We start from the raw sequence: 14,084 nt of genomic DNA on the forward strand, positions 1-14,084 counted from the left end.
CTAGATATTATTTGGCCCCCTGAAGGAAGGATCATGACATTATGATTGCCAAACAACAACGATAGGTTTCGGTTAAAATGCATTAGCATTTCAAGCCTCCATTTCCCTTAACTTCCAGAGATTATGAGATTTTGAAAGATGATCATGAAGACAAACCTAAGGTTTCTAAGGACCATATGAATTGTATTACCCACTGTTGGCCACAAGGCGGAATAATTTTCCTTGTTTGACGATCAGTCAAAGGAAGCTACTTCAGGTCACAGTCTAGTGAACACTTGAGATTAGGATGAATTTTAAATATGTAATGTAATTGGATGTTTTCATGTTTTGTGTGGATACCTTTCATCATGAACTCTCACTTAAAGGTCAAACTTGATTGGAAAATGTTTATTTGTTAAACAGAACTAGGCCTACTTCAAGGAATACGTTGATACAGTTTTTAATATAAAAAAATTAAATAGGCCTGTGTGTGTGTGTGTGTGTGTGAGTGTGTGTGTGCGAACATATGTGTATAAGATGCATTAACTCCTCTTTGTCTACATGTATGGGGTTCCGTGTCTGGCGCATGCGGGTGGATGTGTTTGCGTGTGTGTATGAGTGTATGAGTGTGTGAGAGAGTGAGTGAGTGAGTGAGTGAGTGAGTGAGTGAGTGAGTGAGTGAGTGAGTGAGTGAGTGAGTGAGTGTGTGTGTGTGTGAGTGAGTGAGTGAGTGAGTGAGTGAGTGAGTGAGTGAGTGAGTGAGTGAGTGAGTGAGTGAGTGAGTGAGTGAGTGAGTGAGTGAGTGAGTGAGTGAGTGAGTGAGTGAGTGTGTGTGACTGAGTGACTGAGTGACTGAGTGAGTGTGTGTGTGTGTGTGTGTGTGTGTGTGTGTGTGTGTGTGTGTGTGTGTGTGTGTGTGTGTGTGTGTGTGTGTGTGTGTGTGTGTGTGCGAACATATGTGTATAAGATGCATTAACTCCTCTTTGTCTACATGTATGGGGTTCCGTTAGTTATGCTGTGTCATCATAGTGTTCTGAACAAGAGTGTGCTCAGCAGTAGTCTTCAGCGACTGTGTCTCCACTGCAGGTGGCACCAGAGAGGCCCTGTGTGTTACAGCTGCGGGTCCTGATACGTTTTCCTCCACTGCAGCCTGACCAGGCTGCCCAACACGACCAGTTCCCCTCCTGAGGAACACTCTCCACGGGGGTTTTAGTATTCTTATCTGGAGAAGAAAACTATATTTTCAGCTTGACAGCTTTAACTATATACATAGGACAGTGCGCTTATGCGTGCATACATGCTTGGGCATGCGTGTGTATACAACGGCTGGCTCCACTCACTGTTATCAGCCTTGGCATCCTGGCAGGCCAGACCTTCAAACTGGGGCAGACAGAGACACAGGCACTTCCCGTCCAGCAGGGCCAGAGTGCCCCCGTTGTGACAGGGCTTACACTTGCACACACTGTACTCAGCCTCGTACTCCTGAGTGGCTCTCTGCATGTTAAGCCTCCTGGTGTTGGCATCAGGCATACTCAGTGGGATCAGGGTCTGAATGGGTTCTGGCTACGAGGGGAGACAGACAGACCGACAGACAGACAGACAGACAGACAGACAGACAGACAGACAGAAGAGAAGAGAAGAGAAGAGAAGAGAAGAGAAGAGAAGAGAAGAGAAGAGAAGAGAAGAGAAGAGAAGAGAAGAGAAGAGAAGAGAAGAGAAGAGAAGAGAAGAGAAGAGAAGAGAAGAGGAGAGGAGAGGAGAGGAGAGGAGAGGAGAGGAGAGGAAACTGACTTACTGTAACATTCACTTCAGTTCAATTCAATACAACTCAAGGAAACTGAGGGTTGTGATGTGAACTGGAGACAAATGGAAGTGGAGTTATTGGGCGGGGGATAGAATGACGGTCAAAGATAAAAGTAACAAATAAAGTCAAAATAAACAAATTTGAATGACACTGAGGGGCAACGCTGTTACATCCACTCGCATTCAAACCCATGCATGTGCACACACACACAGATGTAAATAGTGCAAACATGCACTGAAACGTATTCAGTTGGCCTTGCTGTTATGATGTTTGTTGTCCTGGATGTATTTTGTTTTCTCTTGTTTTCAGTTGTTGATTTCTGTTGTTATTTTTTGTTATTTTCTGTTGTTGTTTCTGTTTTCCTTTAAAAAAATATATATCTTTTGTTCATTTTGTTGGTTGTTGGTGCTTTGGGGGACAGTGGCTTGGGGGGAATGCAAGGGGAGGTTTTGTTTGTTTTTGTTTTTTCAGGGGGGGGGGGTGGCTTCACTGCAGGTAGATTGTATGTTTTAATATACATACAGTATATATTTTTGTATACAAAAATACAACTTTACCAATCCCCTTTTGGGCAATGTAACACCTTCTTTCAGATCTACACAGTGTTTATAGGAATGAGACAGTATGGGATGGATTTGGAATTGTGCCCTCACCTCACTACTGAGGAGTGCAGGGGCATCGCCGACTGTCCGGGCCCAGTTCTGATAGGTATTTATGTCCACTAGCCCCTCCTTCATTATCTGGGTTCTCATGGCGACAGCGGTCTCCAAGGTTCCGCCCCTGACTACAGTTATCACCTTATCCACCAGCGCCTTGCCCTCCTTCTCATCTGTGGATACAGAGCCACCATAGGAATCAGGAAGGGGGGTGGGTGTTTGTGGTGTGCGTGCGTGCGTGCCAGCAGCATACCACCCTGCATGCCACTGCTGGCTTGCCTCTGAAGCTAAGCAGGGTTGGTCCTGGTTGGTCCCTGGATGGGAGACCAGATGCTGCTGGAAGTGGTGTTGGAGGGCCAGTAGGAGACACTCTTGATTGGGGACATTGCCCTGTGTAGGCTGCCGTCTTTCAGATGGGACATTAAACGGGTGTCTTGACTTTCTGTGGTCACTAAGGATCCCTTGGCACTTATTGTAAGAGTAGGGGTGTTAATGCTGGTGTCCTGGCTAAATTCCCAATCTGGCCCTCATACCATCCTGGTCACATAATCATCCCCAGTCTACAATTGGCTCATTCATCCCCTCTCCTCTGTAACTATTCCCCAGATCTTTGCTGTAAATGAGAATGTGTTCTTAGTCAACTTACCTGGTAAAATAAGGATTAGATAAACGGTATGTTTGTGTTGACGGACCTGTGTTTTTATTCACAGTGTCTTTACAGTATCCCGGTCTGATGTGGGCATCTCCTCCAATCCCGATGTTGGTGTCAAAGTTTCCTGAGATTCCAACTTTAATGCAGTCCTGGAGCTTTCTCTCAGTCAGCTCTATAGGAGAGACAACATTGCTAAAACATCAAATACGGACATCACTGCAAACAGGAGAGGTTTCTATATGGTCACATTTCATTCATTTTCCCAAATCATTATAAAAAACATTCATATAGAACCAAATATTTTCTCTCTGATCCTCAATACAATGTTGAGCTGTTTTGAATAAGAGCCCTAGCTAGTATTGATGTTTCATGTATCAGTGGTAGCCGGCCCAGTGCAGTCAAAATTGTGTTTTTCTTATATCATATGTACAACAGCTGATGAAACTAACACTGTAAAAGTGTGATTTAAACAAAAATCAGATGGCAATTGTGAAAGCAAAAGTCCCGACTTTAAATCTTCGTCATACATCTTCTTATGCACACTACTCCTCTTTCACCATTTAAGCTAGAAACACCACTCAAACTTTAAAATGTGCAGACTGGTCTGAAATAGTGTGCTTGCACACAACTGTTTGATATTATTTACGCTTTTTGTCCAACTTCATTCACTTTAATTGTGACATCATCACTTCAAACTTCCATTCACTGTAAATGCAACAATGCAACTTTTGACACAAATCAGCTACTTTGGCTAAACACTTATACAAAACACTTATACATCTTCATCTACTCTGCTATTCAAATCTGAAATAATAACAGAATTATATGGTACCGTTACAGCATCAATAACATTTTCTGTAACTTTAAAAACAACTGACATTTTGACCACTTTCCGAACAAGTTAGACAAGAAGTTAGAGGGTATGAAATCTTCATCCACTTCTCTGCTATTCCAATCAGTCCACGGAACAAAAATATCTGCTACGGATCTAACAATACAGCTGTTTTAGTAACTGCATTAACAATGTTTTGCCAACTTTTTCCTAACAACTGACGTTTTGACCACTTTCAGAACAAGTTAGACCAAAGTTGAAGTAGACATCTTGGTCTACTTCTGTGCGATACATATCTGGAAATAAGAACAGAAATATATACTACCAATCAAGAGCTACAGATGTTTTAGTAACCACATCAACTCATTTAGCTAAGTTCCCACTGTTGAATTAACTGCTATGGAACTTTTCAGAACTTTCAAATTAGAACAATGTGGGAGAACATTCTAAGCATGAGACAATGAGTAAACGTTGCTACTAATAACACTAATCAGCTACCTTGACCACTCTTCTCAACAATGTGTGTCGTAGACAAAAACTTAAAGGGTATGACACCTTGGTCTACTTCTCTGATATTCAAATCTGAAATCAGAACAGCAATAACAATAACTACTTAAGTAAAATATTTGAAACTTCTTCCACTACCACAAAAATACTTGTAAAGAGTTTAAACCAAGTCCCACCAATTTTTCTTCCCGGAAAATAACCATCTAGTTTCCTGATTGTTGCTGGTAAAAAATACACTCTACACAGGAACTTCTAATCAGCAGGTTTGCATTGGCGGGAGTTTTGTCTTTCCATGGTGACATCACCATACAGTAAATAGGTTAATTGACCAATAACAATGTTCTAAACCTCTCTGCCAATAACAGCTAGTTTTCCGTTTTCCCCTCCCCACTCCCAGCCAGTCCTATAAAATTGTTGGTTGAGAAATAGTTTCTTTCCTAAAAAGTTATTTTTGCCAATTTTAATGGAAATCTATTACAATAAGGTATTTAATTGTTACCCAGAAATGATTTGATATTGATATAAAAACAGCTGCATTGGACCTTTAAGAGTGGTGTTGGTAGAAAGACACAACACGATTTTAAGATCCCTACTTTTGTCCTTGATGGTGTCCTGGTTGAGAACGTAGATCAGCTGGTACTCTCCTCCAGACTTCCCATTCCTGGTGTAGTGAGTCCCGTAGTCCTCCAGAAAGCTGCATTCCATTCAATTCAATTCCATTAAATTCCATTCCATTCAACTCAACTCAAAATATTTTATCCATCCCACAATTGTCCAAGCAGGAGTAGGCAAATACATACACAACAATTTATATACAGTATATATCAATTTACATAAGATATAGTCACAAAAACAATGTGTTTCTAGTGTAATGATAACAGTCCAACCTGAAGTACTGTCCTTTCTCGTACTCCAGAGGTAGAGACTTGACATGCTCTAGAAACTCCCCAGCCACCTGAAGGTCCCGGGAACGCATCCTATAGGTGCTCAGCTGCACATGGCCGTTCACACGCATGAAACTCTTGTTCTAATTGGACAAGGACCAACATCAATTCATAAATTCAAATCAGGGAGTTTAAACTAAAAATCAACCAAGACATTTTAGACTTCCATCAAATATAAAGCCTCTGTGATTTACAAGACGGATGAAATAAACAAATACTGTCACGTCCTGACCAGTAAAAGGGGTTATTTGTCATTGTAGTTTGGTCTGGGCGTGGCAGGGGGTGTTTGTTTTGTGTGTTTTGGTGTTTTTGGTTTAGGTTCTATGTTTTCTATTTCTATGTTTAAATCTAGTTTTCTATTTCTATGTTGGGTTTTTGGTAGGACCTCCAATTAGAGGCAGCTGGTTGTCGTTGCCTCTAATTGGAGGCCATATTTAGTTGAGGTTTGTTTCACTTGTGTTTTGTGGGTGGTTATTTCCTGTATAGTCTGTGCACCTTATGGGACTGTTTCGTCGTTTGTTTAAGTGTTATTTCGAATAAATTAAGAAGATGAGCACTTTACCCGCTGCGCCTTGGTCCAGTCCTTACGAAGCCTGTGACAAATGCTAGTGGACTGAAAGTACATTTTCCATGGGGTACAGAGAGCGTACACTACAGTATAACATGAAGACTACTGTACCTTGATGGTAGAGTACTCCGAGACCTCCTTGATCATCTGTGTCCTGTCATACTCAGCATCCAAACCAACCCCTCCTGACACAGTCGTATTGGACTTGGCCATAGACTTTTCTGTGGGGGTGAATTTTAAGTTCAAACCAGCGCTCACAGTCAACTTGGTCTCAGTCATCAGTTCCCTCAGCAGGGTGTATGTGTCCTCATAGATCTCTTTGGAAACGGTCTCCTCTGCTATAGTCTGGGAAAGACACATGCAGGGGTCAGAGGTCAATCACAAAGGTTTGAATTTGCTGAAGTGTTACATACTGTACTGTCTAATCTTCAAACCCAGAAGCAAATCTCACATGCTCATTGGCCAGCTACTAAACGTTAACAGTCTGTCACAATGTGGGATGGAACTTTGATCAAATATACAGACAACATCATAAAGCCAGAATGGTTTGGGTCAGTGCAATTTAAGAACTGATTTGAAATGACATAAAGATGATGACATAAAGATGATTTGGAATTACAATGCAAGAATTGAAAAGTCACATTTATGGACGGAGACGTGATTCATCTTAGTCTGAAATCTGAGCTGAATATCTGTCACGCCCTGACCATAGAGAGCCCTTGGTTCTCTATAGTGTTTAGGTCAGAGCATGACTAGGGGGGTGTTCTAGTCATTCTATTTCTATGTTGGTGAGTTGTATGGTTCCCAATTAGAGGCAGCCGGTAATCGTTGCCTCTAATTGGGGATCATATTTAGGAAGCCCTTTCGCCCACCTACTTTGTGGGATATTGGTTCAGTTAGTGCCTATGTGCTGTGCTGTGCTGTGCTGTGCTGTGCTGTGCTGTGCTGTGCTGTGCTGTGCTGTGCTGTGCTGTGCTGTGCTGTGCTGTGCGTTAAAATTATGTGGCACTCAACTCACGCTGTGCCTTGGTCCGCTCTGTACGACGATCGGGACAATATCTCTCAGTTTCAATATTGTTTTACTGAAGTGAAGGCAAATTCCAGGCTAGGTCTTACTCACCTCATAGTTGAGCAAGCCCACGTTCCAAGGCAGCCTGTTGTACTCGTTGTTATTGGTGTTCTTCACCTTGTTGCACATCCCATTGAAGTAGTCGTTGTTGAAGGGGTTTATACGGGGCTCCATGCCCAAGATGTTGATTCTGTCACAGCATAAAGACACAGAACTTAAAAGAACACTAATATAATATGTATTTCTATGGACATGTTGTAGATCTCTGTATTCAGTCAGGGACCTGAATGGCTGCTGGAGAGCATGCAGGAGCAGACCTGAGTTCAAATAGTATTTGTTTTCTTTACTTTGTGTCTTTGACTGTGCCTGGAGCCGAGGTCTGCATTTTTGGGACTATTCAATTGATTCTATTGCACCAGACATACTCAATCAAGTGCAGCTATCATCCCCGTGCTCAAGAAAGGGAAAGTAACTGAACTGAATGACTAGTAATCCATAGCACTAACTTCCGTCATCATGAAATGCTTCGAAAGGCTAGTCAAAGACTACATCACCTCCTTCCTCCCGACACACTCAACCCTCTCCAATTTGCCTACCGCCCTGACAGATCCATGAACAAAGCAATCACCATTGCACTGCACACTGCCCTCATCCACCTGGACAAAAGGAATGCATACAGTATGTGAGGTTGCTGTTCATTGACTACAGCTCTGTCTTCAATACCATACTGCCATCTAAACTCATCACAAAGCTCCCGACCCTGGGACTGAACTCCTCCCTATGCAACTGGGTCCTGAACTTCCTGATGGGTTGCCCCCAGGTGGCATCATTACTTCCGCCACAATGATCCTCAACACAGAGGCCCCAGAAGGGTGCATCCTCAGTCCCCTTCTGTATTCCCTGTATACCCACGACTTCGTGGTTTCACACAGTTCCAACTCCATCATCAAGTTCGCTGACGACACGACAGTAGTAGGCCTGATTACCAACAACGACAAGACAGCCTACATGGAGGAGGTAGGCACTCCGACGATGTGGTGCCAGGTAAACAACCTCTCCTTCAACATCAGCAAAATAAAGGAGCTGATTGTGGACTTCAGGAGGAACCAGGTTGGGCACGTCCCCATCCACATCAACGGTGCCCCGTGGAGACGATAAAAAAACGCAAAGTTCCTCGGTGTACACATCTCTAATGAGCTGAAATGGTCAAACCACACGGACACCGTAGTGAAGAAGGCAAGGCAGCAACTCTTCAACCTCAACAACAAACATTTACCCTGCCTACACTCCAATGGACATTTATCATTGTTACACTGTAAATATGTATATATTATTCGTTTTTATTATTGTTTCATTCACTTCTCATTCCCTCCCCTGCTGCTCCCCCCCTCTACGGACACTTACCCTGCCTTCACCCCCCCAATGGACATTTATCATTGTACAGTTTTATTATTATTATTATTATTGTCTCATTCACTTCTTTTTTGACCTGCACTGTTTGAGCTGGGAGCATTAGAATTTTAGTGTACCCTGCGATTACATCTGCGATCCTGTGCATGTGACTAACAAACTAAACTGATCTAAAATATTTAAAACAAAAATAAATGCTATTTGAACACTATTTGGTCTGCTACTGCAGGTGTTTGAGAGGTGAGTGCTGCTGTGCTGACCCATATCCTGCAGTCCTGCCCTGTTCGTTGGTGTCGTACAACTTTGTGCCACATGGCTTACGTACGGGCTCACAGTCCTCGTCTGACCCGTCCTCGCAGTCATAGTCTCCGTTACACGACAGTCTCAACTTAATACATGCACCTTCACAAAGAGAGGGAGAGAGAGCGAGAAACACAGACAGACAGAAACGTGCATGATCAGTGTATGATGACAGTTTTAAGCAATTAATTCACTGCAATAACACTACTGCAACTGTGTAAATTGTATTACTGTTAACTTAACTTTAGTCCATAGCTGCTCAGAGTAAACAGCCTGCCCTAACTGAAATACTGTCGCCAGCTTGATGCACACAGATTCAGTGTCATATTCGATCTGAAAGATGGAGGCACCATTGTGACGACCCTTCCCTGCTCTGTCTACTGGGTTTTGCTGTGCTTACTTCCTGCAGGAGATTGGTGGGCGGAGTAGGAGAGGTGTGCGGCGCTGGGAGGGTCGTCAGTGCTGATGGGGCACACTTGTGAAAGCTCAGCTGTGGCATAAAGCCACTGTTCCCCCACTTAGCAAGAGATTCCTCTCTCCATGCATACCTTTGATTGTTTTGATGTGGCTTTGGCAGTTGACACACGTTGGGCAGGGTTATCTCTTTGTTATTTTTTGTGTGGTGACCGTGGCTGGAGCAGTTGTCTCGGGAGCACATCCGTGGCTCAGAGGGGTAACCAGCTTGCTGGGAGCTTTGTCTGTGACTGCGGGCTGAAGTGCATTAATACCCACCGCCAGAAAGTGCATGAAGACTAGGGTTGAGCTAGTAATAGGTCTTGGGGAAGCTCCATTTTTTTTAATATTTTTTTTCTCTCCTTTGTGGTTGACACTGATTCTGGTTTGGGGTACTCAATTGGGGTGAGAGCAGTATTTTGTTCAGTCATAGTTGGTTGACTGTTTGACTATGGCAAACATTGAGGAATTATTCCTAGTACTGAGGGAGGAGCTTCTGGATTGCTATACTAAACATCAATTGTTATGAATTGCGACATATAACATTGAGATTGATGATAAACGCATGAAAGAGACGGTTAAGTCCATACTAAAGGCCAACTTGATTGAATCCAGCATTGTAATGGAGTTGTTTTCTCCTGGTTTGGCTACATTTCGATCCACTACAAATGCCCATAATCCTGTTTTATCTTTTGAACAGCTAAAGGAACTGTTGTTGCTACAACTAGAGCATGATAGGCTGAAACAGCAACAAGACTTGGAAAAGGAGTTGGAGGTAGAAAGGTTTAAACAGGAAATGGAGCGTGCCAAACTGATGCTGCAACAAGTCCGTTTAGATTTGGTCAGAGCTGGTAAGCTCTCTGACATGTCTCTTAATGACAGTTAAGGTGATTTCTCTGGAATTCGTGCTCACCTTTCCTTCGATGTAGCTGGAAAATTGAGGCTCTGGCCGAAATTCAGTGAAAAGGGTAGCAGATTCCATGAATTGGCCTGACACCGACCGTGTGTTGATGTTGCAATGTGTGCTAACTGGAAAGCACAAGAGGCCTACTCGGCTCTTAACGTTGCTGACAGCCTAAACTATGGCAAAGTTAAAGCTGCTGTGTTGCACACCTATGAGTTAGTTCCTGAAGCGTATCGCCAGTGGTTTAGAACCTGGAAAAAAGCTAACAAACAGACTTTTGTGTTGAGTTCGCAGGGGATTTGCGCACCCAGTTTAATCGATGGTGTACTTCGTTCGATGTTACAACCTACGAGCAGTTGTGTTGGAGCAGTTCAAAGATTGTCTCTGACCGCCTTGCCACATACATAAATGAGCATAAGGTGCAGACCGCCTCGGAGGCTGCCGTGTTGGCTGATGAATATGTGCTGAGGCATAAAGGTCACTTTGGGGAACCGCATCTTAGCAGTGATGGTCGCAGGGATAGTTTTGGGGCTAAATTCTTTCCTACTGGGCCTGACCTTGTCTCAAGGGTTGACTGTGGTTCCCATGTGAAATCAGATCATGGTAAATTCTACAATTACTGCCATGGTAAAGGTCATTGGAAAAATGAATGCCCTGTCCTTAGAGTTAAAGCTATGCCTTCTGGGGTTAATGTGCCCATAAAGCCTATGGCATTAGCGGCACCTGCTTCTAAATTAAGGGATTCAATTGTTGCACCTCAGGACTAGTTGAAAGAACCATTGGGTATGGTTGACAGTGCATCCATTTATTAACCGTTCATTACTGAGGGTTACGTATCCCTGATAGGTAACCAAGAGAGTGTCCCGGATGAGCCCCCACTTGTTACAACCTGGCTGAAGATTGTAACAAATAATGTGAAACCACACACTGAATAAAGGAATAACAAAATTAATTTATCCCATACATAAAGTAAACAATCTCAACAATAATCAGATGAGGCAGGAAGGTCAGTAAATTAGGTGTCAACTGCCAAAGCCACAACAAAACAACCAAAGGTATGTATGGTGAGAGGAATCTCTTGCTGAATGGGGAAAAAGTGGCTTTAGCTGAGCTTTCACAAGTGTGCCCCATCAGCACTGACGACCCTCCCACCTCTACTACTCTGCGAAATGCACCAGCCACTTTTCAACGCCTTATGAACAGGGTTGTTTCTGGATTGGAGGGATGTGCTGTGTACCTCGATGATGTAGTTGTGTACAGTGATACATGGGAACAACACTTGTGCCGTGTAGCAGCACTGTTTGGTCGCCTGGCAGAAGCTCGACTTACCATTAACTTGGCAAAGTGTGAGTTTACCAGGGCAACTGTGACATACCTTGGTAAAGTTGTCGGTCAGGGGGAAGTACGGCCGGTACGCGCTAAAGTTTTGGCCATTGATCACTACTCACCTCCAACCACTAAAAAAGATCTCCAGCGTTTTATTTGGGATGGTCGGCTACAACCGCAGTTTTGTAAGAATTTTTCGACTGTGGCCGCACCCCTTACTGACTTGCTTAAGGCAAAGGCCCACTTTGTCTGCTCTCCATTATGTCAATGGTCCTTTGAGGATGTTAAAGCTCTTCTCAGTACTGCTCCTGCAGGAGATTGGTGGGCGGAGTAGGAGAGGTGGGCGGAGCTGGGAGGGTTGTCAGTGCTGATGGAGCACACTTGTCAAAGCTCAGCTCTGGCATAAAGCCACTGTTTCCCCATTCAGCAAGAGATTCCTCTCTCCATGTTGACATGTAATTTACTGACCTTCATCTGATTATTGTTGTGAGTGTTTACTTTATTTATGGAATAAATTCATTTTGTTATTCCTTTTCTCAGTGTGTGGTTTCTCATTGTTTGTTACAATCTTGAGCCAGGATGTAACACCATACACAGACATACTCATGGCTATGACCTAATTGGGAGGTACAGTACCTGATTCACAAGTGAACTCAGTGCTGGAGCACTCAGGGGGCAGGGCCTGTTCACACACAGCATCGATGGTGCACGCCTGCTGCTCTCCTATTGGCTGTCCTTGACAGGGCTTCCCACCGAATTGGCCGAACACCTCCACACTCCGAGAACGGTGCTGCCAACATGACAGAGTTCACACACTTAAGGAGCATACAAAGTTTCACTCATGCTTTTTAAGCCATGAATAATTTGAGACTGACATTTGAGAAAAATGAGAAACTGGGAGGCAAAATTGCTAGGCCCTGATCTGTATATTTTATTAATCTGAGACCCACCTGTATCTTGGTGCAGCTGTTACAGGGGGTCCACTCAGACCAGAGGCTCCAGACACAGTCCACCGGGTCGGGGGGAGCCACCTTGACCTCCCGAGTGTCCCGTTTGCCTCTATGGGTTACACATACAAGGTTCAGAGCTCAGATTACTAGAACAAGTGTCCTCTAATTGTAATTTGTGTAATGGGAGAATAAACAAGAGTAATGAGAGTATTTTGTGTCAAATAGAGCATACGTACGTTCTGTTTTCATCACCAGACACGGACACAGACACAGCCACGGCACAGAACCCCAGGAGAAGAGCAGCAGCTACCTCAGACCTCATAATGGCAGAATGATAAACAAAAGGTTGGTCTGTCTTGCTTTATATGTACGGCCTTTCTGTTAATGATTGCAGAACAAATCGATAGTTTGGATCTTGATTTATGGAAAAAACGTAACCCAAAGTGTCATCAGTGGACTCATGGTAGAGTTGGTGGACTATCCCCTATTTCACAATTTATTACAATTATTGTGTATTTGAATAAATGGACAGAAGATTTTCGAAATACAGTGTCTTTTGCATTTTTCTATCCAACATATTATCCCAACACATGATACATTTCTGAAATCCTCAAGACGTTTCCTGATCACACAAAAACGACAAATGTTAATATCATATTCATAGGAGGCATTACACATCCATTTGTGTACTCTGAGCCAAAACCATATTTTCAGTTTGAGACAGTTTATTTCTTGATCTGACAAGTGAAAATCTAAACTATTGTTACTAAGCCCTTCAGAGAAACCACATGATCAAAATCACATCACTTCATTGGTGTGACCTTATAGAGGAGGGAAAAGCAAGCTTCAAACAGGAAGCTCACCTCTGTGAAGAACACAGTGAGATCAGTGACAGCTTTTTTTTCCTTTTTTTTTTCTGTTTTGATGTTAAGGTTATAAAACTGTCATAAATAATGCACTGTGCCAAACTGTGATGTAAATGTGTATACTATGTACTGGTGCATCAAAATAAAATAAAATGTTGCCAATATTATGTTAAAATGTTACAATTCAGTCATTTTTTGTTGTCCCGCTTTACCAACCATAGCTAGCTAAAGTAGGACAGCATAGCTAGCTAAAGTAGGACAACATGGAGTAGCTAAAGTAAGACAGCATAGCTAGCTAAAGTAGGACGACATAGCTAGCTAAAGTAGAACAACATGGAGTAGCTAAAGTAGGACAGCATAGCTAGCTAGCTAAAGTAGGACAACATGGAGTAGCTAAAGGACAGTCAGCAGGACAGTCTTATACACTTTTCCAATGGATGAAAGAGATCCAGTTTACATCAGGGACCCCCTGTACTCAGGTTAGGCAGAGCTCTGGTTCTAATAGTACTATATCCTGTTTAATTTACATTTATTGGCACCAAACAGAACTATAGTAAGCCTACTGTATCTACCATTATCAAATTATTACAATTAGCTACGTCTAACATCTGCAAAGTTATTGATGCAAGAGTGTTACGGGAAAATGTCCGCTGTCCCCCTGACCACTGGAGTTTGTGTAAATAGAAGAGCAAATATTTAAATACTTCCTTTGTTTGTAGAAACTTGTGACGCAATGGTATTATTGACAAGATAAAAGTCCAACATAAATTTTGGGCCAGTTTTCCATTCTGGGAAAGCATTCCCATTAAACTGTTTTTAGTCCAGGCTGGACTAGGTTTAATCTGTGTCTTGAAACCTGGCCCT

At 42.9% G+C, this 14,084-nt stretch overlaps 1 protein-coding gene across 2 annotated transcripts; it reads right to left on the reverse strand.

The window, feature by feature from the left end:
* Positions 1 to 372: 372 nt before the first annotated feature.
* On the reverse strand, positions 373 to 12,748 carry c9 (complement component 9). Of its 2 annotated transcripts, XR_006758411.1 has the most exons (13): positions 12,591 to 12,748; positions 12,355 to 12,463; positions 12,041 to 12,194; positions 8,682 to 8,823; positions 7,063 to 7,201; positions 6,054 to 6,287; positions 5,318 to 5,457; positions 5,024 to 5,124; positions 3,132 to 3,263; positions 2,437 to 2,612; positions 1,320 to 1,542; positions 841 to 1,201; positions 373 to 486 (listed from the first exon to the last, which is right to left on the reverse strand). XR_006758411.1 is itself a non-coding variant. In XM_014138647.2 (12 exons), exons 1-12 carry the CDS (start codon positions 12,674 to 12,676, stop codon positions 1,029 to 1,031), a joined length of 1,809 nt encoding a protein of 602 aa, XP_013994122.1. In that variant the 5' UTR covers positions 12,677 to 12,748; the 3' UTR covers positions 837 to 1,028. The 2 variants fall into 2 exon arrangements, 1 of the variants encoding a protein (XP_013994122.1); XM_014138647.2 differs by lacking the exon at positions 373 to 486 and having other exon boundaries at positions 837 to 1,201.
* Positions 12,749 to 14,084: the final 1,336 nt, after the last annotated feature.

Source organism: Salmo salar, chromosome ssa13 (genome assembly GCF_905237065.1).
Source record: "Salmo salar chromosome ssa13, Ssal_v3.1, whole genome shotgun sequence".
Taxonomy (NCBI): domain Eukaryota; kingdom Metazoa; phylum Chordata; class Actinopteri; order Salmoniformes; family Salmonidae; genus Salmo; species Salmo salar.